Source organism: Lynx canadensis, chromosome D4 (assembly GCF_007474595.2).
Source record: "Lynx canadensis isolate LIC74 chromosome D4, mLynCan4.pri.v2, whole genome shotgun sequence".
Lineage (NCBI taxonomy): Eukaryota > Metazoa > Chordata > Mammalia > Carnivora > Felidae > Lynx > Lynx canadensis.
The window spans coordinates 73,383,411-73,406,145 of record NC_044315.2 but is presented as its reverse complement, the minus strand read 5'-3'; the positions used below and the strand labels follow the sequence as shown (position 1 = coordinate 73,406,145).

The following is a 22,735-nucleotide window of genomic DNA, read 5'->3' as shown; positions in this document are numbered from 1 at the left end:
GCCACCCAGGTGCCCCAAAAATAAACAAAAAAAAAATTTTTTTAACGTTTATTTATTTTTTGATAGAGACAGAGCATGAGTAGGAGAGGGGCAGAGAGAGAGGGAGACCCAGAATCTGAAGCAGGCTCCAGGCTCTGAACTGACAGCACAGAGCCTGACGTGGGGCTCGAACTCACGGACCGTGAGATCATGACCTGAGCCGAAGTTGGATGCTTTAACCAACTGAGCCACCCAGGTGCCCCTAAACAAACATATTTTTAAAAAGAAAAAAAAAAAGATACTCTGTGGTCGATTGTCTAACATACAGTAGGTATTCAATAGTTGTTAAATAAATGTATAAACAGAAGGGCAAAATAATTTCCTACCCTGGTACCTTATGGCAACTGAAAAGAGACAATTTAAGTCTTTCCCAGATTCCTCTGGATTCCAAAGGGCCTCTAATCATACTTATCTAACAGCCAGAGGTATTTCTGTCTTTAATTTAGCAAACAATTCCTTTAGGCACATTTGAATAAACAGATTTTTTTAAAGGGTCACTGCTACCATGGATGAAACCTTGACCCGCTCCCATCAAAGGGAGCTTACTGTAATCCAAAAACAACGAAGAACAGAGTCTGTTACCCCAGAAACCAGGACCAACACCAAAACAAAAGAATAGCTGGTGCTATAAGGAGGGGAGTGTGAACACAGACCGTCTGAAGACTGTTTCATTGACTCTTCTTCTATGCACAGGTCAAACCGGGCCAGGTGTCATTGGAAAGTGTGCTCAGAAAACATGGTGACCCAAACAAAGTGGCTTACTGCTAGTAGGGATCATAAAAAAGAAGAAAAGAGGCCAGAGACTACTTCCTTAGGAATTTAAGGGTACCAGGACAATATTCCAACTAGCTAAGTCTTTAAGACCTCTTGTCTGTTTAAGTGCATAAAGCAATTCTAGCTAGAGCCTCCTGGCTGTTAGGTCGTAATTCTCCTGATTCTTAAGGCCCAGATGGTGGGGAAATGGCAGTTGGCAACAGTTACCTGGATCCTCTTCCCTCAGAACATTGAGAGGTTGATGCAAAGCGTTGATGAGAGCTTCTTCCCCTCAGTCAATTCTTTTATACATGGTCTCATTCTTCCTTTCTGATTAAAGACGGCTTCTGATCAAAGCCCCAGGCTCTGCTGTGTGTTAAAGAGAGGGAATCAGAGACGCATCAGAGTCCAGCGGATGAGAGGAGCGAGGACCCAGGTTCTAAGCCCAGCCCCCATCACCTGGTGGCCTTTGATTTCTGGCAAATTACTTACCCTCTCCTGCAAGGCCCCCAGGTACTGTGACGAGGGTTGTGGACCAACTCTCGGGGTGCCGATCATACTGTAATCATTGTAGATTTGTACACTCGTTGAGATAACTTTTCGACAGATGGTAGTAAAGTGTCATAAAGGGTGCATTTTTTTTTTTTCCTAATTCACTAAGGCCCCAAATGGGTTATCATCAGCCCTGGATTCTGAGCCTGTTTTCTAGGTCTGTAGAATGGACACAATCCACATCTATCTATAGAGTTGGCCAGAGAACCAACCAAAACGGTGGGTATACACTGCGTTGAAAAGCCCTAAATTCTGTTTGTGATTTGAGGGATAGGTAGAACAAAGGAGAAAGTTTTCAGCCTGCAAATGGTTTTCTTCCCTTTGAAAATAGAAGCAAAAGCCGGTGTTCAAATAGCAAACATTTTCTCACTCAAAATGTCATGATTCGAGAGGGAACTCTGTACCCATCAACAAATCTGAAAAGAATGTGCCAATTGCAGTGAGTTGCTTTACTAAGTAGTTGAACTGGTAATAAAGTAATTAGAATTTCTCTTCTGAGTCTTCAGATAAAATCAGCAAATGAGAGCAAAGCCCTGCCCCATCCTCAGCCACACTACTGGCCACTGGGAGTCAGGTTTGCTTGTGTGGACAGGTCTGAGGGGAGACTAAGGAATTGAAAAAATGTGTACATTTTTAAGTTAGCCCACAGAAGTCATTCTGCAATGTAACGTATGTTTGGGAAATAATTATCTTCAGAAAACAGCCCACATAACGCCTCTTGGATTCCTCTCACTATGAAGATTCAGCTAAGTATAGATCAGTCTAGTAACACAAATGGTGTCATATAATTTTGATTTGGCTTAGAAGAGAGGAATGGGTAGGCAGCAGTTTTAGCTGTCTAATTTGGTCTGTTTTGAGACAAATGTTAAAAAAGAGTTGAACATTTAATCTGCCTTTCTTTGTACAAACTGTACTTAGGGGAACCAAATAATTGATGAGGGATAAGTTTCTCTTACAGAAAGATGTCAGACCCAGTCCTGAATTCCCCCTTCTGGCATAACAGCGTGAGATGCTCCGCAGACTGCTGTCCAGTGAAACTGGTGAAAATAATTTTTTTAAAAAAATGATTATGTCGGGGCGCCTGGGTGGCTCAGTTGGTTGAGTGTCCGACTTCAGCTCAGGTCATGATCTCACGGTCCGTGAGTTCGAGCCCCCCGTCCGTGCTCTGTGCTGACCGCTCAGAGCGTGGAGCCTGTTTCGGATTCTGTGTCTCCCTCTCTCTCTGACCCTCCCCCATTCATGCTCTGTCTCTCTCTGTCTCAAAAATAAATAAAGGTTAAAAAAAATTTTTTTTTTTAATGATTATGTCTCTGAAAATGTCCTTAGCAGCATACAGCACATGAAGAAACATTTGTTCAAGAAAATCCACAAAATCTCAATAAGAACAGAGTCTATGCTGTGTGACCCTAGAGCCATGCCCCACCCCAACTTCGGTGAGACAGAAACCACTCCAGACTGCTGCAGCCCATGGACACAGGCCTCCCTCCCCCGGCCCCAAGACAGAGGGCTCTCTCCCCAGGAGGAACAAGATGTCATTGTTTCTCATCCTGCCCCCAGCTACTGGTGGCTGAAGTTAAGTGCTAGCGAGTACCAACAATAGTGGGGGCTCTCTTCTTCCACCTAGCTCCCCCTTATGGGAAGGAGACTTGACCCTGGGTGCAGAGCTGGTGAGAATAATGGATTCCAGCTACCCTTGCCCCAGCTCATGGCCCAGGGTAAAGGCCTTCACTGCCCATATCTAACACAATGGGTACATGAGAGTTCCATTATATCATTCTCTTGGCTTCTAGGTAATCTTGAAATTTTCCTATATTAAAAACTTGAGGGGCACCTGGGTGGCTCAGTCGGTTAAGCGTCCGACTTCGGCTCAGGTCTTGATCTCACAGTCCGTGAGTTCGAGTCCCACGTCGGGCTCTGTGCTGACAGCTCAGAGTCTGGAGCCTGTTTCAGATTCTGTGTCTCCCTTTCTCTGACCCTCCCCCATTCATGCTCTCTCTCTCTCTGTCTCAAAAATAAATAAACGTTAAAAAAAAATTAAAAAAAAAAAACTTGAAGGACAAAAACATGAAAAAAAAAAAAATCCTTCCAAAGACCAAATTCAAGGTCCCCTGAGACTCTGAAATTCTGAGTCTTTACAAGTATCACTGAAACATTCCTACAGACTCAATAATTTAGAAACTAGACCTTTATAGACTCTTTCAGGTTAATATAAAAATGATTATTGGGTGCCATCTCTAAAAGAAACCATTTCCAGAGAATGAGAGGAAAAGCTGGGAACACAGTAGGGTGTCTCACGGGCCAAATTCATCTTCCCTTTTTTCCTTTTTTTAAAGTAATCTCTATGCCCAACGTGAGGCTCAAACTCACGATCCCAAGATCAAGAGTCACACACTCTGCCGACTGAGCTAGCCAGGAGTCCCAAAATTCATCTTCCTTTAACTGGAAACCTTTCAGAGCTTCAGAGGGGAGATAAAAGTGACCCAGAAAACAGATGAGCAGAAACATGTCTCCCCTCCTCCCAGAAACAGAATGAGTCTTTTGCTTAAGCAGCAGTTGTGTTTAATCACTAAAATTATTCTGTTCCTAATGAAAGAGAAACAATCTAAGTTTAAAAAGGATGAGGCTTTTTCTACTCAATTATTTTAGAGGCAAGGAGAAGTGAACGAAAAAAGCAGAATCTCTATGGTCAGGCCCTGGTAAAGCCTCCAGGGAGCAGAAGTCCCCTCCGCTTTCTGCCCTTATGTCCAAGGTCACCGTCCTCAGGATTCCAAGCATTCTGCTCTGGAGTAAGACTGCCCTGCAGAGTCTTGAAATACTCTCCACTCTCTGACCTGGAGAGCTAGTTCTCCTCATCCTCGTCGTCAGTGGCCTGAAGAATCCTCAGTAGTTTGAGCTCAGGGTTCCACCTTGTTCTAGATGTACCATCTGAAAGGTCCTCTGGGCTCCTCTCTTGGGATTCCAGCACAGCGTCCTCTTGAGTGCTGATGTCCTTGTTAGAGGGTTTGGTCTTAGATAATTCAGGATCTGAAAGAAGACCCAGCCATTAGCTGCACCCGCAGCCCTCTCCCAACTGTGCCAAATGCAGGACAGAAAAGGAAGGGCTGCGTGTCATTAGGACCCTTCTGAGGGATGAGGACTATGGCTTCCAGGGAGGTGAACCATCCTTGTCAACAGGAGTTCAGCTCTCCCGGGCCTAAATGACTTACTAAGCTTCCTCCACCCTAAGAACTTACCGTCCTTACTGGGGGAGGAATCCAGATAATTCTTCATCTGTGGTCTCTCTATGGAATCCTGAAATTCATTAGAGTAAGTGTAAAGAAACCTGAATCAAGACTTTAGGAAAGTAAGGGTTTTTCTAAAAGATGCTTTTCTTGGAAAAATTAGCATCTAAGACAGGACAAAATGCCACCTCCTGAGACTAAAGAGAGAAGCGTGTATCACACACTCTTTGCCCACTAGACTGACCAGACGAAGCCAGAACCCACTTTTCTCCATTCCCACCTGTCAGCTTAGGGTGCACTGCCTCCAAAGGTGGCTCCCAACAATTCCTCCAATTCCTCCATGCACATGCTGCCCCTCCCACCAAGAGACGGAGTACATTTTCTCTCCCCTTGAATCTGGGCTGGGCTTGTGATTTTGTGACTAATAAAATATGGAAGAAGTGACATTGCTCCAGTTTCAGCCCCATCTCTTAAGAACGTGCTTTCATGAGGGGCGCCTGGGTGGCTCAGTCGGTTAAGCATCTGAGCTCAGGTCATGATCTCACGGTTTGTAGGTTTGAGACTCACATCGGGCTCTGTGCTATTAGCTTGGAGCCTGGAGTTTGCTTTGGATTCCGTGTCTCCTGCTTTCTCTGCCCCTTTCCCCGCTCACACTCTGTCTCTTCCTCTCTCTCTCTCTTTCTCTCAAAAATAAACATTAAGAAAAAAATTTTTAAAAGAAGCCCAAACAAGCCACGGAGAGGCCTCATAGAAGAGAACCAAGGCAATTTGGCCAACAGCCCCACCCCAGCCACTGGCTGAAAGCAACTGTGTTGAATGACATCAAGCAACACCAGAAAAATCATCCAGTCAACCCTCAAAATCACGAGAAATGATCAACCACTGCAGTTCCGGCTTTGAGGTGGTCTGTTCTACAATAATAGATAACAGAAACAGGGCCCTGGCAGAATGGCTCCCATACTCTTACCTGCTTCAAGGTGAGTCCTTCTAACTTCATCCACTGTGGCTGCTTTTGGTCACTTTTCCAACCCAACAGAGTTCTGTGACCTAGTGATCACAAAGCCAATTCAGTTCTCTGCTTACTGGTATTTCATATCCCATTGTTGGGCTTCTAGGTGACCCCTAGTCTATAAGTCCCTACCCCGTCTAGGGTAAGACAGGTTAGAGGAGGTGGAAGGGAGTTCAGCCTCCGAGTTCTACCTGTGAATCTGTTCACCTGGGACTGTGACCACATCTACTACAGAATTAGAGATCGGGGCGCCTGGGTGGCTCAATCGGTTAAGCGTCTGACTCCAGCTCAGGTCATGATGTCACGGTTCGGTCTGTGAGTTTGAGGCCCACGCCAGGCTCTGTGTTGATGGCACAGAGCCTGGAGCCTGCTTCAGATTCTGTGTCTCCCTATCTCTCTTTGCCCATCCCCCAATCACACTCTGTCTGTCTCTCAAAAATAAATGAATGTTAAAAGAAAAAAATTTTTAAAAAGAATTAGAGATTAAGTTCGAGTGTATGCTCAATGACTTAGAGTTCCTCCAAGAAACCTAAGGGGCAGGTATCTGCACATCTTAGCAGCGAAAGAAGCCCTAACCCTAGGTTTTCAGTTTACAAATACTCCTCTTACCTTGTGGTACCAACCCTAATGTCTCCATATTCACTTCCAAAAATGGAACCCCTCCCTTCCAAAAGCTCTAGTTCTAGGATTCTTCTGCATCAGTCGTTTCCCCATCTAGTCCCTGAATGCATCCGCCCTTTCCTTTCTCAATTCCCTTCCTCTAAATGAACATCTTCCAAGCTGCCACCAGAGATGTTATGCTAAAAGGCAAAGCCAAACAAGAGACTCCCTTGCTTAACACTTCTGTTGGCTCCCTACCAGCACTGGTTCTCACCCTAGCTGCACACTGGGAGTACTGGGGGTTCCATTTACTGCGGCCCAGGTTCCAACACCAGAACTTCTGATTTAATAGGTCTGTGGTGCATCCTGGGTATTTGAGATTTAAAAGCCCCTCAGTTGATTTCAGTGAGCAGTCAAGGGGGAGCACCACGACCTGGACCAAAGGTCAAACACCTCAGCAGGCTACACAAGCTCCCACCTACCTCTTCAGCCCAACATTTCATCACTCTCTCTCAAATAACCGACAGCTACAATGGACTGCTGTGTTCCCTGAGTAGCCACACTCCTCCAAGATGCCTCTGCTAAAGCTATTCCCACTTCTGGGAATTCTCTTTCATGTCAGTAAAATGCTCACACATTCAAGATCCAACGCAAAAATCAACTCGTCCATAAATCTTTCTCAACCCGGTGAGGACAGGCCACTGCTCTAAAAACAGGAGCACCTGGGTGGCTCAGGTCTTGCTTTGAGGGTTGTGAGTTCAAGCCCCACACTGGGCTCCATGCTGGGTGTGAAGCCTACTTTAAAAAAAAAAAAAAAAAAAAGGGCACCCAATCACCTATTGGAGGCATCAGGAAGAGGAACAAAAAGCACTTAAATGAATTCAGGGCAGTGCTGATCACCCCAGATGAGGAGCTAACCTTGGACCAGTCAGCCCCACCCTGGGCAACAGCCCTAGCTCTGTCTACATCCCACGTGAAGGTCAGGAAGCTTCCTAGATCTTCAGGTCACAGGCTACTGCTGGCATCTGAGAGCTCAATGGGATGGGAAATAAACTGAGAGAGAGAAGCATTCTTCTCAGGAAACAGCTCTCCTGACCCTCCCACTGCCCCAGGGCTGGAGAGCAAATTCTGATGCTGAAATGATCAGCAATGTCCAGTCTTAATAGGGCACAAGAATCTTCTAAGGTTTCAGGGCATTCTTTCTCCCTTCTGTTCTTTCTTTCTTTTTTCTGCACTCAAACTGAGCAACGTCAGAGGGACGGGGTAAGTATATCCTTCAGCTCAGACACGTGATAAGGACTCCAAAAAGGGGAGAAATATCTCTTCTCGCATCCAGCAGGAACACCAGAGGGAAAAAATCTCCTATCAAGATCAGCTACTTGCCTCCTACAGGGGACTAGATAGTATGATCTCAACCCGAGCCTCCAGGAACTAACGTGTAGCTGGGAAGTGGCCCTGGATTCTGCCTCTTTAGAACTCTCTGGGGGCTAATCAGGGGCCCTGGCTCTTTCCTGCCTCCTTGCTTGCTCTTCATCCTGAAATCACTCTGCCTTTGCTAAAGACATGAGGAAAGATGCCTCTGACTCATGCTCATGGTCATCTCTCAAATGCCCACATGAAAAAGACACCTGGCCCAGCTTGCTTCCTTAGTAAACGTTTGATGGAAGGATGATGTATGGTAGCCCAGCCAAAACGTTCCAAGAAGAATTCCGAATGCCCGACAAAGGCAGGTCCCAAGATGACGGACAAGTTCAGTTCTTCCTGCCCTCGGCTACGTCCTGAGATTCTGTCCCTCCCAAACCCACATTCTCCTTACCATGGCGTGGGCCATAAACCATGGCACCTGAACGTTTATGCAAAGTGTTCGGGCTCCCTGGATCGCTCTTGGGTTTCTTTTTAGCCTCCTGAAACCCACATGAGGAGGAACTGAATTAGGACCTTCGGAAGTGAAGAAAACGTTTCAGAAAGAGTCTAAAAGAAGGAAGTCAATATCTGCAACCAGACAGAGAACAGGGAGGCGGACACCTCATACATCCCTTCCTGTTCCAGGCTGCGCCCCTGCCCCAGACCCAGCCAGTCCTAGGGCGCCCCTCACTGCCCCTCTACCTGTCTCTTAGGTGGTGTTTTCACCAGCCTCTGCTGCTGCTGCTGCTTCTGCTGCTGCTGCTGCTGCTGCTTGTGACCTGGTGACCAGAGCACCTGCTCAGTCCTCTTCTCCCTGACAGCTCCCACCCGCCCCTGGGCTGCTTGCTCTGCCCTGCTCCACAATGGCGACAACCCCTTTGTCAGAACCAAGCCATTGGGGGGGGGGGGGGGAAGAGGGCTGCTTTCTGAAACTGCAGTTTCCTGAGTTCTACATGTGATCCTGTATGACTCTGGCCACAAACATAACAAAATTGGGACCAAGATCAAGTATAAGCACTGTGGGCTGAGGGGGAACAGTACCTGAGGATCTGACAGCACCAGAAAATCTACCTTCTGTGTTCAGGTTAGAACACAATTTCTTCAAATGTTCAGGATATCTCAGTGCTGGTCTCTGGAGACAGAAAGAAGGAAAAGACGAAAAAGAAGAAAAGGAAGAGAGGAGGAGAAGGAGGAGGAGGAAGTAGAGGAGGAGGAGGAGAAGAAGGAGAAGGAGGAGAAAGAGAAGGAAGAGGAGGAGAAGAAGAAGGAGTCATAGGAGAAGGAGAAGGGGGAGGAGGAGAGGGAGAGAGGGGAGGAAGAGAAGGAGAAGGAGGAAAAGGAGAAGGAGGAGGAGAAGGAGGAGAGGGAGGAGGAGAAGGGGGAGGAGGAGAAGGAGGAGGAGGAGGAGAAAGAGGAGGGGAAGGAGGAGGGGGAGGAGGGGAGGAGGAGGCGGAGGAAGAGAAGGAGAAGAGGAGGAGAAAGAGGAGGGGAAGGAGGAGGGGGAGGAGGGGGAGGAGGAGAAAGAAGGGGGAGGAAGAGAAGGAGAAGAGGAAGGAGAAGAGGAGGGGAAGGAGAAGGGGGAGGAGGGGGAGAAGGAAGAGAAGGAGAAGAAGGGGGAGGAAGAGAAGGAGAAGAAGGAGAAGGAGGAGGAGGAGGAGGGGGAGGAGGAAGTAGAAGAGGAAGAGAAGAAGAAGGAGTCGTAGGAGAAGGAGAAGGGGGGAGGAGGAGAGGGAGAGAGGGGAGGAAGAGAAGGAGAAGGAGGAAAAGAAGAAGCAGGACGAGAAGGAGGAGAGGGAGAAGGAGAGGAAAGAGGAGGGGAAGGAGGAGGGGGAGGAGGAGGAGGAAGGGGGGAAGAGAAGGAGAAGAGGAGGGGAAGGAGAAGGGGGAGGAGGGGGAGGAAGAGAAGGAGAAGAAGGAGAAGGAGGAGAAGGAGGAGGAAGAAGAGAAGGAGGAGAAGGGGGAGGAGGAGGAGGAAGAGAAGAAGGAGAAGGGGGGAGGAGGAGGAGGAGAAGGAAGAGGAGGAGGAGAAGGAGGAGAAAGGGGAGGAGGAGGAAGAGGAGAAGGAGAAGAAGGAGTCATAGGAGAAGGAGAAGGAGAAGGGGGAGGAGGATAGGGAAAAAGAGGAGGAAGAGAAGGAGAAGGAGAAAAAGGAGAAGGAGGAAAAGGAGAAGAAGGAGGAGGAGGAGGAGGAAAAGGAGGATGGGGAGGAGGGGGAGGAGGGAGAGGAGGAGGAGGAGGAGGAGAAGGAAAAGGGTAAGGAGGAGAAGGAGGAGAAGGAGAAGAAGGGGGAGGAAGAGAAGGAGAAGAAGGAGGAGGAGGAGGAGAAGGGGGAGGAGGAGGAGAAGGGGGAGGAGGAGGAGAAGGGGGAGGAGGAGGAGAAGGGGGAGGAGGAGGAGGAGAAGGGGGAGGAGGAGAAGGGGAGGAGGAGAAGGGGAGGAGGAGAAGGGGGAGGAGGAGAAGGGGAGGAGGAGGAGGGGGAAAAGGGGGAGATGGAGAAGGGGGAGAAGGAGGAGGAGGAGAAGGATGGGAAGGAGGAGGAGGAGAAGAAGGGGGAGGAAGAGAAGGAGAAGAAGGAGAAGGAGGAAAAGGAGAAGGAGGAGAAGGAGGAGGAGAAGGAGGAGGAGAAGGGGGAGAAGAAAGAGAAGGGGGAAGGAGGAGGGGAGGAGGAGGAGGAGAAGGAAAAGGGTAAGGAGGAGAAGGAGGAGAAGGAGAAGAAGGGGGAGGAAGAGAAGGAGAAGAAGGAGGAGGAGGAGAAGGGGGAGGAGGAGGAGAAGGGGGAGGAGGAGGAGGAGAAGGGGGAGGAGGAGAAGGGGAGGAGGAGAAGGGGAGGAGGAGGAGGAGGGGGAAAAGGGGGAGATGGAGAAGGGGGAGAAGGAGGAGGAGGGGGAGGAGGAGAAGGATGGGAAGGAGGAGGAGGGGGAGGAGGGAGAGGAGGAGAAGGGGGAGGAGGAGGAGGAGAAGGGGGAGGAGGAGGAGGAGAAGGAGGAGGAGGAGAAGGAGGAGGAGGAGAAGAAGGGGGAGGAAGAGAAGGAGAAGAAGGAGAAGGAGGAAAAGGAGAAGAAGGAGGAGAAGGAGGAGGAGAAGGGGGAGGAGAAGGGGGAGAAGAAAGAGAAGGGGGAAGGAGGAGGGGAGGAGGAGGAGGAGGAGAAGAAGGGGGAGGAGGAGAAGGGGGAGAAGGAGAAGGAGAAGAGGGGGGAGGAGAAAGAGGAGGAAAAGGGGAGAAGGAGAAGGAGAAGAGGGAGGAGGAGAAAGAGGAGGAGAAGGGGGAGAAGAAGGAGAAGGGGGAAGGAGGAGGGGAAAGAGGAGGGGAAGGAGGAGGGGGAGATGGAGACGGAGGAGGGGCGGGAGGAGAGGAAGGGGAAGGGGAAAAGGAAGAAGAAGAGAAGCTCTACTGAAGTTCTTTCCTTTTCCCAAAATGTATCCCTCAAATGCGGGTACCCATCTAGCCAACGAGCACTTTTTGAGAACCCAGTGCGGGCAACATCATACCAGGAGCTATGGAGAGAGGAAACGGTGCGGAAGTGCAGAAGACACAGAGAATGTTGCTGTCCTCAAGCCCCTCCCCATGCATTTGCTTTCACTACATACAGCCCAGCCCTTCTATGGGGCTTGAGTCCAGCATGGAAGGATAGAGAGAAAGAATAGAAAGTCGCCTCCTCCAGCCTTGGAAAGTAATGAGTTGGGATTTGCATCTAGACATCCCTCTCCGAGGCCCCCTGGCTCTTACCTGTAGGGCGAGGCGGTGCACAGATAAGAACATCTTTGCAGAAATGGCACTGTCAGGTCGGCTCTTCTCCAGGGCAAGTTTCTTCTTCATCATGGCCAATTGCGTCTTCATCTCCAGAGAAGGCCTGGTTTTCCCTTCATCAGGCAAAAGGCTGAAGGGGACAGAGACAGCCAGACAGTCAGCGACAGTTGTTCCTGGAGAGTGTGGCTGAGGAAAAAGAGATGAAAAGGGCTACAAATCTGAATACATTTTCCACTTTGGGCCTGAAAAGACCTGTACCAACAGGTGTTTTCAGCTCCCTGAGGACAGGCATTCTTACCCCCATTTCGCAAATAAGGGAATGAAATGTAAGATGCTAGTTAAATTACCACAATGCACAAAACCAGGAAGTTTCAAGGCAAAATCCAAAGGTTGTCTCACTCCAAACCACATTTCCCTTCTGCCTCCCACTTACCCATAACTCATCTACAGAAAGAAGAGAGTGGGGGGCGACTAGCTGGCTCAGTCCACGGAGCAGGCAACTCTTGATCTACGGGTCATGAGTTCAAGCCCCACATTGGGCATAGAGCTTACTTTAAACACAAAAAGGGGGGGGCGCCTGGGGGGCTCAATCGGTTAAGCGTCCGACTTCAGCTCAGGTCACGATCTCACGGTTTGTGAGTTCAAGGCCCACATCGGGCTCTGTGCTGACAGCTCAGGGCCTGGAGCTTGATTCAGATTTTGTGTCTCCCTCTTTCTCTGCCCCTCCCCCACTCACACTCTGTCTCTCTCAAAAGTAAATAAACATTAAAAAAAGTTTTTTTAAGTTAGAAGAGAGTAACAGTTCTCGTGGAGGTTCAAGTGAGAGAATATACATAATGTGCTTATTTATTTAGCACAGGGCCTGGCAAGTGTAAGTACTTGGTAAATGGTGGCACACTGGTAAGTCTAAGAACTCACTGCACAAGTAAGGGGACAGTTTTGTCCCTACTCAGAATAAGAAGGCTACTAGCCCCTTCTCTGCTTCAGAGAAGAGCAGGTGCTCTGGCTCTACCACAGGCTCACAGGACACTCACTTCTTCAACAGATCCTGAGGTAATGGTTCCAAGTCAAATTGGTTCCAGAAAGGTATGGACTCTGAAGTTAGTTGCTCAAAAATGTGTACTGGCAAGGGGGGAGGCACATTCATCCTTGGAGGTCCCAGCTGTGTTTCTGTTTTCTGCTTTCTATAGAGAAAATGGTCTTTCTAGAAAAGCAACAGCGAAGACAAAGCACTCCTTTCAGAGCCACTCCTTCCCATGAACATCCCAGCCTCCCAGACACAACCCTGGCAAGCCAAACCCCTGGTCTCCAGACCCACTCCAGCAGCACCCTCCTCTGCACTGTGAGGGCCACCACATTTTCGCTCCCTGGCTCCCCATCCTATTGCTGAATTCAGATCATACAGGGACTAGTTGTTTCGTTTTCCCAAAAGGTTATCAATTCATTCACTGAGAAAACTGAACAAGTATTTGTTGGCCAGTGATGTGCCAGGCACAGGGCTGGGGCTGGGGATTCAGCAGTGAACAACATGGAGGAATCTTCCCGCTCTGTGACTTACTCAGGGTTACATTTACTCATAAGGGGTGGCATGAGAATGAGAAACTCAAGTCCATTATAACCCCTAGTCCACTGAAGTTCTCTTTTTGTCACACTGGGAATTTGCCTTTAATTGGCCAAAAATTCCCCCTGAATACCCAACACTTCCTCCTAACTTCTCTTCAAGATACTCTTCACCCTCCTACAGGGAGGAGGTAGAGAAGAGAGTCTCAGAATAGAAAATGCTTTGGTAATTATTCCTTAAGAGGGGTTTTCTTTTACAGATTTTGTTCATTTAAAAAGAACGGAGACAGGGGGAATGTAGATGAAAGGAAAAATGAAATAAAATAACCAAAACTCTGTACAGAGTAATATCATAAAGGTTTGACCAAAACCTCAAACTTATAGCTACACAGTTCATTCTGCCATCCTGGCTGGAGACAATGCGCTTCTTCTCAGCTGGTCTTGAAACAAGAAAAACCACAACTTATTCCCAGCCATCTTAAACAGAAGCACCACGGGTATTTGTGAATGGTGACCATGAAGATTTCCATCCTCTATTCAGTACTCAAAGATGGCTGGCTAGAAGTCCAAAGGGACCAACTACCCAGAAGCTGCTAAAATCAAGACCTAACCTTACATCTAAATTAGGTTCCCTACCATTCTCTCTTATGGTCCCGTTATTTGATTTCATAGCATTAATCTAAATGAGTAATTATATACTTAGGTGTGGTGATGTGTGTAAGGTCTGAATCCCCCACCACCACCCTAAGACTGTAGGAGGTCAAGGACCAAAGTCAATTTGGTTTTTCACTGAATTCTCACTGCTCACCATAGAGGAGATACTCAAGTATTTTTTTGTACTGTCATCTTCCTCCTCCTTGCCTGGAACATGGATATGATGGCTGGAGCTCTAGCAGTCAACTTAGACCTTAAAAGCCCCCATGAAACACCTTGAGAAAATGAAACCCATGGGCTAAGGATGATGACCAGAGAGCCAAAAGGAGCTCTGGTTTCTGATTACCTCACGGAGTTGACATACCAGCCCTGGCCCACCCACATCTGGGCTTTTTTTTTTTTTTTTTTTTTTTTTTACATAAAAGGAAATAAACCCTTAGGGGCTTTTTGTTTACATCATACACACACACACACACACACACACACACACACACACACACACAAATGCATGTATGCAGAATCACTGACAAGAACTTTTTTCTAAATTTTTTTTCAATGTTTTTATTTATTTTTGAGACAGACAGAGCATGAGCAGGGGAGGGGCAGAGAGAGAGGGAGACACAGAATCGGAAGCAGGCTCCAGGCTCCGAGCTGTCAGCACAGAGCCTGACGCGGGGCTCTAACTCACAGACTGTGAGATCATGACCTGAGCTGAAGTCAGACGCTTAACTGACTGAGCCACCCAAGCGCCCCTCTGATAGGATCATTTAAAAAAACAAACAAACAAACAAACAATGAAGGGCTCTTGGGTAGCTCAGTTGATTAAGCATCTGACTCTTGATTTCAGCTCAGTCATGATCTCACAGTTCATGAATTCCAGCCTCGCGTCAGTCTGTCAGTTCCAGCCCTGCGTCTGCACTGTGAGTACAGAGCCTACTTAGGATTCTCTCTCTCTCTCTCTTACTCTCTCTGCCCCTCCCATGTGCTCTCGCTCTCTCTAAATAAATACATAAATAAATAGGGGCATCTGGGTGGCTCAGTTGGTTTAAGCGTCCAACTTCAGCTCAGGTCATGATCTCACTGTTCCCAAGTTCAAGCCCCGCGTCAGGTTTCAGATTCTGTGTCTCCCTCTTGCTCTCTGCCCCTCCCCGTTCACGCTCTGTCTCTCTCTCTCTCTCTCTCTCTCTCTCTCTCTCTCAAAGATAATAAACATTAAAAAAAATTAATAAATAAACTTTAAAAAAAAGGAAAGAGAATAAGATCCTTTTGTGGTTCAGGTGCTTCCCTCAAAGTTTGTTACAACCTCAGCATAGTACCCATCTGATGTTAAAAAAAAAAAAGAAAAGTAATAAAATGAAATAAGATTCTTAAGTCACACCACATCTAAACAGTCACTTAACAAGAATCTGAAAGCCTCAGCACTCATGAAAGAAAACCCAAACGCTGCCTTTCAATGTTATCGGCATTGCCAAGCCTTTGGGCCTTCACCAAATGATCCTTCTGCTTTGCACATAGGTTCTACCCACTATCCACTTTGTGCCACGGAGCCGGGCCTTGGGGCTGAGACCAAACATTCACATGCTTCACTGAAAACGTTTCCACTAGCTGGGGACGACTAATAAGAAAAACTGATAGGAAGCATCTGTTTCTTAGACCCCACAAACACACTGGGCTCTATGTTGCATGCTATTTACGGCTATGATTTGATGTAGAGAAGCCCCCCCCCCCCACATGAAGCACAAAGTGCATTAAATAGAACCCCAGTGGAGCAAGAAGCAAATACAAGAGACCATGACCTTCTTCTCTACATGGCCTCCTGATACTTGCACTGAGGTGGCTAAAAAGGAGATCACATAAATGAGGCCCGCACAGGGCAGTGAGGGGTGGCGGGGGGAGGGGGGGCGGGGGGGGGACTTGCAGAACACAAGAGTTGAAGGCCCCCACGTTCTAGACACAACACTCACCTCGCACGCTTCTCTGGTTGTTCTGGGATCCAGACGACAACCATATTTCTAACATCTTGAGAGCTGGGAAGTCGTGTCTCATTCAGATTCAGCACTGAAAGCTAAGAGAAACACGTGAAGCCTACATACGGCTTGAAGGTAGCAGCTCCTGATGCATTCAGAACTGGCTTAAGAACCGAATTATCAGGCTAGCCTAAAGGGGATGGTGGTGCAAATGACAAAAAGACATTTCTCACCCCTAAATCATCTTTATAACGCTGCCTCACGAAACCAGACACTGGAATCGGTACTCTACACGAGTGAGCATGTTTAAGCGAAGAGTCCCCCCTGCCTCCCTGTGACATTAGGGTAGCATTCCCTGAGCACTGACAGCGCAGAACCTGCTTGGGATTCTCTCTCTCCCTCTCTCTCTGCCTCGCCTCTCCTCACACTCAGGTGCATGTGCTTGTGCTCTCCCTCTCTCTCAAAATAAATAAATTTTAAAAAGAGAATAAAATAGAATAGGACAGAAACTATCAAAGAACATCACTCATACTTAGGGTAAGGGTCGTTTTATGCTATTCTGTTGCAAAACGTATTTCTTACTGGAGGTCATAGTTAAAAAAGTTTGACAGTTATCAGAGTAGATGACCTAAAGGCCATTTTGGGTGTGACATTCCAGCATTTTAATTTCCCCGCACTATGAGATGCCAGGGTTTACTTTGTAGCTGAACATGCTCTGTGTAGGACACAGACAGGAAAGTTTCACCTACGCCAAACGGCCACAGATCAATCCCACTTGTGTCTGGGATTTCTGGAAACAGTATAGTATGTAAAGAAAGGCATTAGCACAGAGCCTAGCATATACTAAGGGCCCAATATTAGTTATCACTGTCATCATTCAGATTCTAGTCATCCTCAATGTTAAATAATGACAAGTATTTTATCCCCACTAGTAAACAGAAAATGCTAAGGGAGTACCTTTTTAATTCTATGATTTACCTTAGGAGACCTGTCAGTATAGTGGGTGAAATCTTTGTCAGGTAGATCCTTCCGAGGCCTAAAAAATAAGTTTCCAAACATGACACAGAGACACGAACAACTTACTGGGACGACAGTGGGTGCTATGAGGAAAAGCCTTGTGCTCATCCACAGAACATCTCGGGGCTTAGTACTCACTGAGTGAATGTATGGTCTCCCCATTCCCTTAAGTTGTGCTTGCTTCTTTGTTCTGGAACAGCTCCCAGACACTGCACACCGCAAACACTTCACAACTGTTTGTTGCATCAAACTGAATTCAGAGCCTATGCCTCCCTCTTTCCAGCCACAGAGAGCTATGTCGCCATCAATAAAAGTTGACTGAGTACCTTTGATGTAAACGTTCAAAGCATATTAAATAAGCAAAATGTGGTATTTCTGTACGATGGAATGTTTTTCAGCCTCAATAAGGAATGCAATTCTGACACACACTCCAACACAGATGAATCTTGAAGCCATTATGCTAAGTGAAATAAATTAGATGCAAAAGGACAAATATCGTATGATTCCACTTATATAAGGTAGCTAGAGTAGGCAAATTCATACAGACAGAAAGTAGAATAGACATTAACAGGAGCTAGAGGGAGGAGGGAGTGGGGAGTTGCTGTTTAATGGGTATGGAGTTCACGTTTGAGATGATAAAAAAATTTCTACACATCATCAGGGAAATACAAATCAAAACCACAATGAGATACCACCTTACACCTGTCAGAATGCCTAACATTAACAATTCAGGCAACAACAGATGTTGGCGAGGATGTGGAGAAAGAGGATCTCTTTTGCATTGTTGGTGGGAATGCAAGCTGGTGCAGCCACTCTGGAAAACAGTATGGAGGTTCCTCAAAAACCTAAAAACAGAACTACCCTACGACCCAGCAATTGCACTACTAGTCATTTATCCACGGGATAGAGGTGTGCTGTTTCGAAGGGACACATGCACCCCCATGTTTATAGCAGCACTAGCAACAATAGCCAGAGTACGGAAAGAGCCCAAATGTCCATCGATGGATGAATGGATAAAGAAGATGTGGTATATACATATATAATAGAGTATTCTGGCAATCAAAAAGAATGAAATCTTGTCATTTGCAACTACGTGGACAGAACTGGAGGGTATTATGCTAAGTGAAATTAGTCAGTCAGAGAAAGACAAAAATCATATGACTTCACTCATGTGAGGACTTTAAGAGACAGCACAGGGGCGCCTGGGTGGCTTAGTCGGTTGAGTGTCCGACTTCGGCTCAGGTCATGATCTCGCGGTCCGTGAGTTCAAGCCCCGCGTTGGGCTCTGTGCTGACAGCTCAGAGTCTGGAGCCTGTTTTGGATTCTGTGTCTCTCTCTCTCTCTGACCCTCCCCCGTTCATGCTCTGTCTCTCTCTGTCTCAAAAATAAATAAACATTAAAAAAAATTTTTTTAAAAAGACTAAAAAAAAGAGACAAAACAGATGAACATAAGGGAAGGGAAACAAAAATAATATAGAAACAGGGAGCGGGACAAAATATGAGACTCTTAAATATGGAGAATAAACTGAGGGTTCCTGGAGGGGTTGTGGAAGGGGGGATGGGCTAAATGGGTAAGGGGCACTAAGGAATCTACTCCTGAAATCATTGTTGCACTATATGCTAATTTGGATGTAAATTAAAAAAAAAAAAAAGTTCTAGAAATGGATCGTGGTGATGGTTGCACAACACTGTGAATGAACTTAATGCTGCTGAACTGTACACTTAAAAACAATTAAAATGGTAAATTTAATGTAACACATATTTACCACAAAAAAATACTGTCCCCTTACGTTTTCATATCACTTGCATTATATTTATTTGTTAAAACACATTAAGTGTACGAACGAATAAATATTCCAAGGAAGTATAAGATAAAGACCCAACTTCTGAGCCTGATCTATGTGATGTTGGCCGCTGTTCTCCAGCTCCCTAGCCTCACCTCTGCCCACCCTCCCATTCCTGCTCTATGTTGCATACACGATGGACCCTTTTCCTCATACCTAAAGAACTTCCTCTTGCCTCCTGGCCTTTGGATATGCTATTTCTGTAGTCCAGAACCCTCTTCACGTCCACCTCCCACCTGCAATACCCCATTTCACCAGACTGTCCAAATTTCAGGGGTAGGCACAGGTACCACCTGCACAGAAGATGGTGCCCTGAGGAACCCTTCCTGTGTGCTTCCACGCAACCAGGGGTGCTGCTCTCGGCACTCTCGGCACACGGAACGGTTCTCCACCTCCCTGGCTGGGCTGAAAGCCCTTTGGGGGTAAAGACTGTATCTTGCTGGGGGGCCTGGGTGGCTCCGTCAGTTGAGCGTCCAGCTTCGGCTCAGGTCACAATCTCGCGGTTCATGAATTCCAGCCCTGCATCAGCTCACTGGTGTCAGCACAGAGCCTGCTTCAGATCCTCTGTCCCTCTCTCTCTGTCCCTCCCCCCCCCTTTCAAAAATAAAAGACTTAAAAAAATACTGAATCTTGTTTACCACTGAATCCCCAGAGCCCAGCAAAGTGGCCCCCACTAAGATACATTTGTGAATTCAATGAGTGATGACATGAGTGACGTCATGGCCTTTGCCTCCATAGGCCCTGGCTGGGAGAAGCCATCTTCTTCCCGAGGTTCAAGTCCTAGAGAACCAGAAAGTAGTCCTACCCTTTCCCATACGGCATTTAGCCTACCAGAAGCCACCAAAGGCTGCTTACATCAAACAGGAGAAAAGGAACCAGTACAAGGACTGCCGGGAGTGCCTTGACTCCAGGCCATAAGATTTCGAATTTTACAAGTCTTAAGTTCTCCACAGACATCTGTCCCTTCGCTTCCCCTATCAGCAAGCACTAACTGGGTGCCTAGATTCTGTGGGCGATTCAAAAGGAAACCATTGTTTCTGCCTTCAAGAGCTTACAAATAGTTTCATACCTAAAAATAAAAGACAAGAGAGAGAGCATGTGTGGACACAGTTTTCTGATGACCTGCAAAGGCTGAAGAGGTGCTCCCCGTGGTGGCCTGAATTGTGCCCACAAATTCTTACGTTGAATCCTGATCCTCAGTACCCCGGAATTTGAGTCCCTCAGTATTTGGAGAGAGGGTCTTTAAGGAAGTAATTAAGGCAAAGTGAGGTCATATAGACAGGCCCTAATCCAATGAATGGTGCTTATTAAGAAAAGGAGGTAGGGGATTAAGAGTACACTTATCATGATGAGCACTGAGTAACACACAGAATTGTTGAATCAGTATACTGTACACCTGAAACTAACATAATACTAATACTAACTATATTGGAGTTAAAATTAAGCACTTAATTAACAAAGAAGAAAAAGATATTGGGACAAAGACACACAGAAGAAAGATCATGTTAAGACACAGGCCACCTAGGGGGCACCTGGGTGGCTCAGCCGGTTAGGTGTCTGACTTCAGCTCAGGTCATGGTCTCGCAGTTTGTGAGTTTGAGCCCTGCGTCGGGCTCTGTGCTGACAGCTCAGAGCCTGAAGCCTGCTTCAGATTCTCTGTCTCCCTCTCTCTCTCTTCCCCTCTCCCCCTCATGCTCTGTCTCTCTCTCAAAAATAAATATTAAAAAAAATTTTTTTAATAAAAAAAAAAAAAGACATAGGCCACCTACAAGCCAAGGAGAAAGGGTTCAGAAGAAAACAACTCTACCAACACCTTATTCTCGGACTTCTAGCCTCTCGACTGTGAAAAAATATATTTGTGTTGTTTAAGCCGCATAGCCTAGGGTATTTTGTTACAGTGACCCTAGCAAACGAATACAACCCTATTTTAACCAAGTCCTACAATAAAAAAAAAAGCTTTCCTTTTGTTTCCCACTGCCTATTCACCATTTCTCTAACTGAACTAGTGGCCTTTTTATTTTTAAGTTAATTTATTTATTTTTGAGAGAGAGAGAGAGAGAGAGAGAGAGAGAGACCACCCGAGCTGGAGAGGGGCAGAGAGAGAGAGAGAGGGAGACACAGAATACGCAGCAAGCTCCAGGCTATGAGCCTGGAGCCACCCAGGCGCCCTGAACTGGTGTTTTATTTTTAATTTAGCTTTCTCAGAGTCTACTACATGGGTCAAGGAAGTCAACTCAGAATTTTGAGATAGGGGGCTCATAAGGGAAGACTCCATGATAATTTACCTGCCTTGAAATTTGGAGTCAAACTTTGAACCTTGACACAATAAAGAGGGAGCTTTGGTGAAGGTAAATCCTGATAAATGACCGTGAGCAAGTCTCTTGGCCCGGAAGCAGGAATCTGAGATGTTTACAATGGTGAGCACTGGGGATTTGTCTAAGAAAAAAGACAGGAAAACATATAAAATGTCAAAAGGGAGCCAAGCGAAAATAGTTCAAAGATCTTACAAGGAAGAAGCAGGGCTGACTAAATTCACCTTCATTATTCAGAGCTGTTTTGCAGGGAGGGCCCAGGATTCGAGGGTGGCCCCTCTCAACCCGGCGGATCGTTGCCCAGCACTGTGGATGCTGACAAACAGCCAACTTGCAGGTGGTTTCATCCCACTGGCTCTCATCTGGCAAGTCCACAGCTACAACTGGTTTAGGACAAAAGCCAATCGCACAGCTTTCCAGCCCTCTAGAGTAACAACAACCACATAATTAGAGCATATTATACATTAGCCATGACATCCAGATCTTAATTTGGACTCAAAGCATAAAATATTTCTATTGAACCCATATACATAAGTGATGGTCATAGGATAATTAAGAATTGGGTAACAAGTGGGGCATCTGTGTGGCTCAGTTGGTCAAGCATCCAACTTGGGCTCAGGTCATGATCTCACAGCTTATGAGTTTGAGCCCCACATCAGGCTCTGTGCTGACAGCTCAAAGCCTGGAGCCTGCTTTAGATTCTGTGTCTCCCTCTCTCTCTGCCCCTCCCCTGCTTGCACTCTGTCTCTCTCTCTCTCTCTCTCTCTCAAAAATGAATAAATATTTTAAAAAATTAGGTAACAAGCAACTCAGCCATTAAAAAGAATAAGACTGAGCACCTGGGTGGCTCAGTCAGTTACACATCGGATTCTTGATTTCAGCTCAGGTCATGATCTCACGGTTCCTGAGTTCGAGCCCTGCATCAGGCTCTGCACTGACAGCACAAAGCCTGCTTAGGATTCTCTTGCTCCTCCTCTCTCTGCCCTTCCCCCACTTGCTCCCCACATTTTTTAAAAATGAATGAAATCTTGCCATTTGTAACAACATGGATGGATCTAGAGACTATAATGATAAGAGAGCTGAAAAAGTCAAAGATAAATACCATATAATTTCACTTATATATGCAATTTAAGAAACAAAACAAACGGACAAAGAAAAAAAAAGACACAAACCAAAAAAGAGACTCTTCACTGTAGACAACAAACTGATGGTTATCAGAGGGGAGGTGGGGGCTGGGGGAAGGGTGAGATAGGTAAAAGGGACTAAGAGTATATTGTGATGAGCACTGAGAAATGTATACAATTGTTGAATCACCATATTGTACACCTGAAACTAATATAACTCTGCATGTTAAGTATTTTAGAATTAACATTTTTTAGGGGCGCCTGGGTGGCGCAGTCGGTTAAGCGTCCGACTTCAGCCAGGTCACGATCTCGCGGTCCGTGAGTTCGAGCCCCGCGTCGGGCTCTGGGCTGATGGCTCGGAGCCTGAAGCCTGTTTCCGATTCTGTGTCTCCCTCTCTCTCTGCCCCTCCCCCGTTCATGCTCTGTCTCTCTGTCCCAAAAATAAATAAACGTTGAAAAAAAAAAATTAAAAAAAAAAAATAGAATTAACATTTTTTAAAAAGAAGCCTGGCTAACAAGTAAGTATGAAAACGGCTCAGCATGAAACGGAGGGGGCTAGAGTTTTTGGAGCCAACTGACTTCACGTCTCCTACTTGGCCATTTAGTAGCTGAGTGACTTGGCACTTAAGCAATCTGAGCTTCAGGTTCTTTATCTGTAAAATGAGGATAAGCCTATTTCACAGAGTCATTATAAAAATTTCATACCACAGTTAATGGGTATGAAAAGATCTGGTGGGGCACCTGGGTAGCTCAGTAGGTTTAGCATCCAGCTTGAGGTCAGGTCATGATCTCACGGTTTGTGAGTTCGAGCCCCACATCGGGCTCTCTGCTGTCAGCAAAGAGCCTGCTTCGGATCCTCTCTCTCTCTCTCTCTCTCTGCCCCCATGCTGCTCACTCTTTCTCTCAAAAATAAAAATAAGGGGCGCCTGGG

The 22,735-nt window shown here is 46.6% G+C and overlaps 1 protein-coding gene across 1 annotated transcript; it reads right to left on the bottom strand.

Moving 5' to 3' along the window:
* Nucleotides 1–3,896: 3,896 nt before the first annotated feature.
* CD4H9orf43 (chromosome D4 C9orf43 homolog) lies at nucleotides 3,897–21,115 on the bottom strand (the record flags this gene model as incomplete). The annotated part of the gene is made up of 11 exons (XM_032595522.1): nucleotides 3,897–4,368; nucleotides 4,578–4,635; nucleotides 5,533–5,612; nucleotides 7,991–8,078; nucleotides 8,281–8,357; nucleotides 8,620–8,710; nucleotides 11,306–11,456; nucleotides 15,505–15,605; nucleotides 16,486–16,543; nucleotides 20,654–20,804; nucleotides 20,905–21,115. Coding segments are annotated over 11 exons (1,251 nt in total), but the record flags the coding sequence as incomplete, so codon positions are not given.
* Between the last annotated feature and the right edge of the window lie 1,620 nt (nucleotides 21,116–22,735).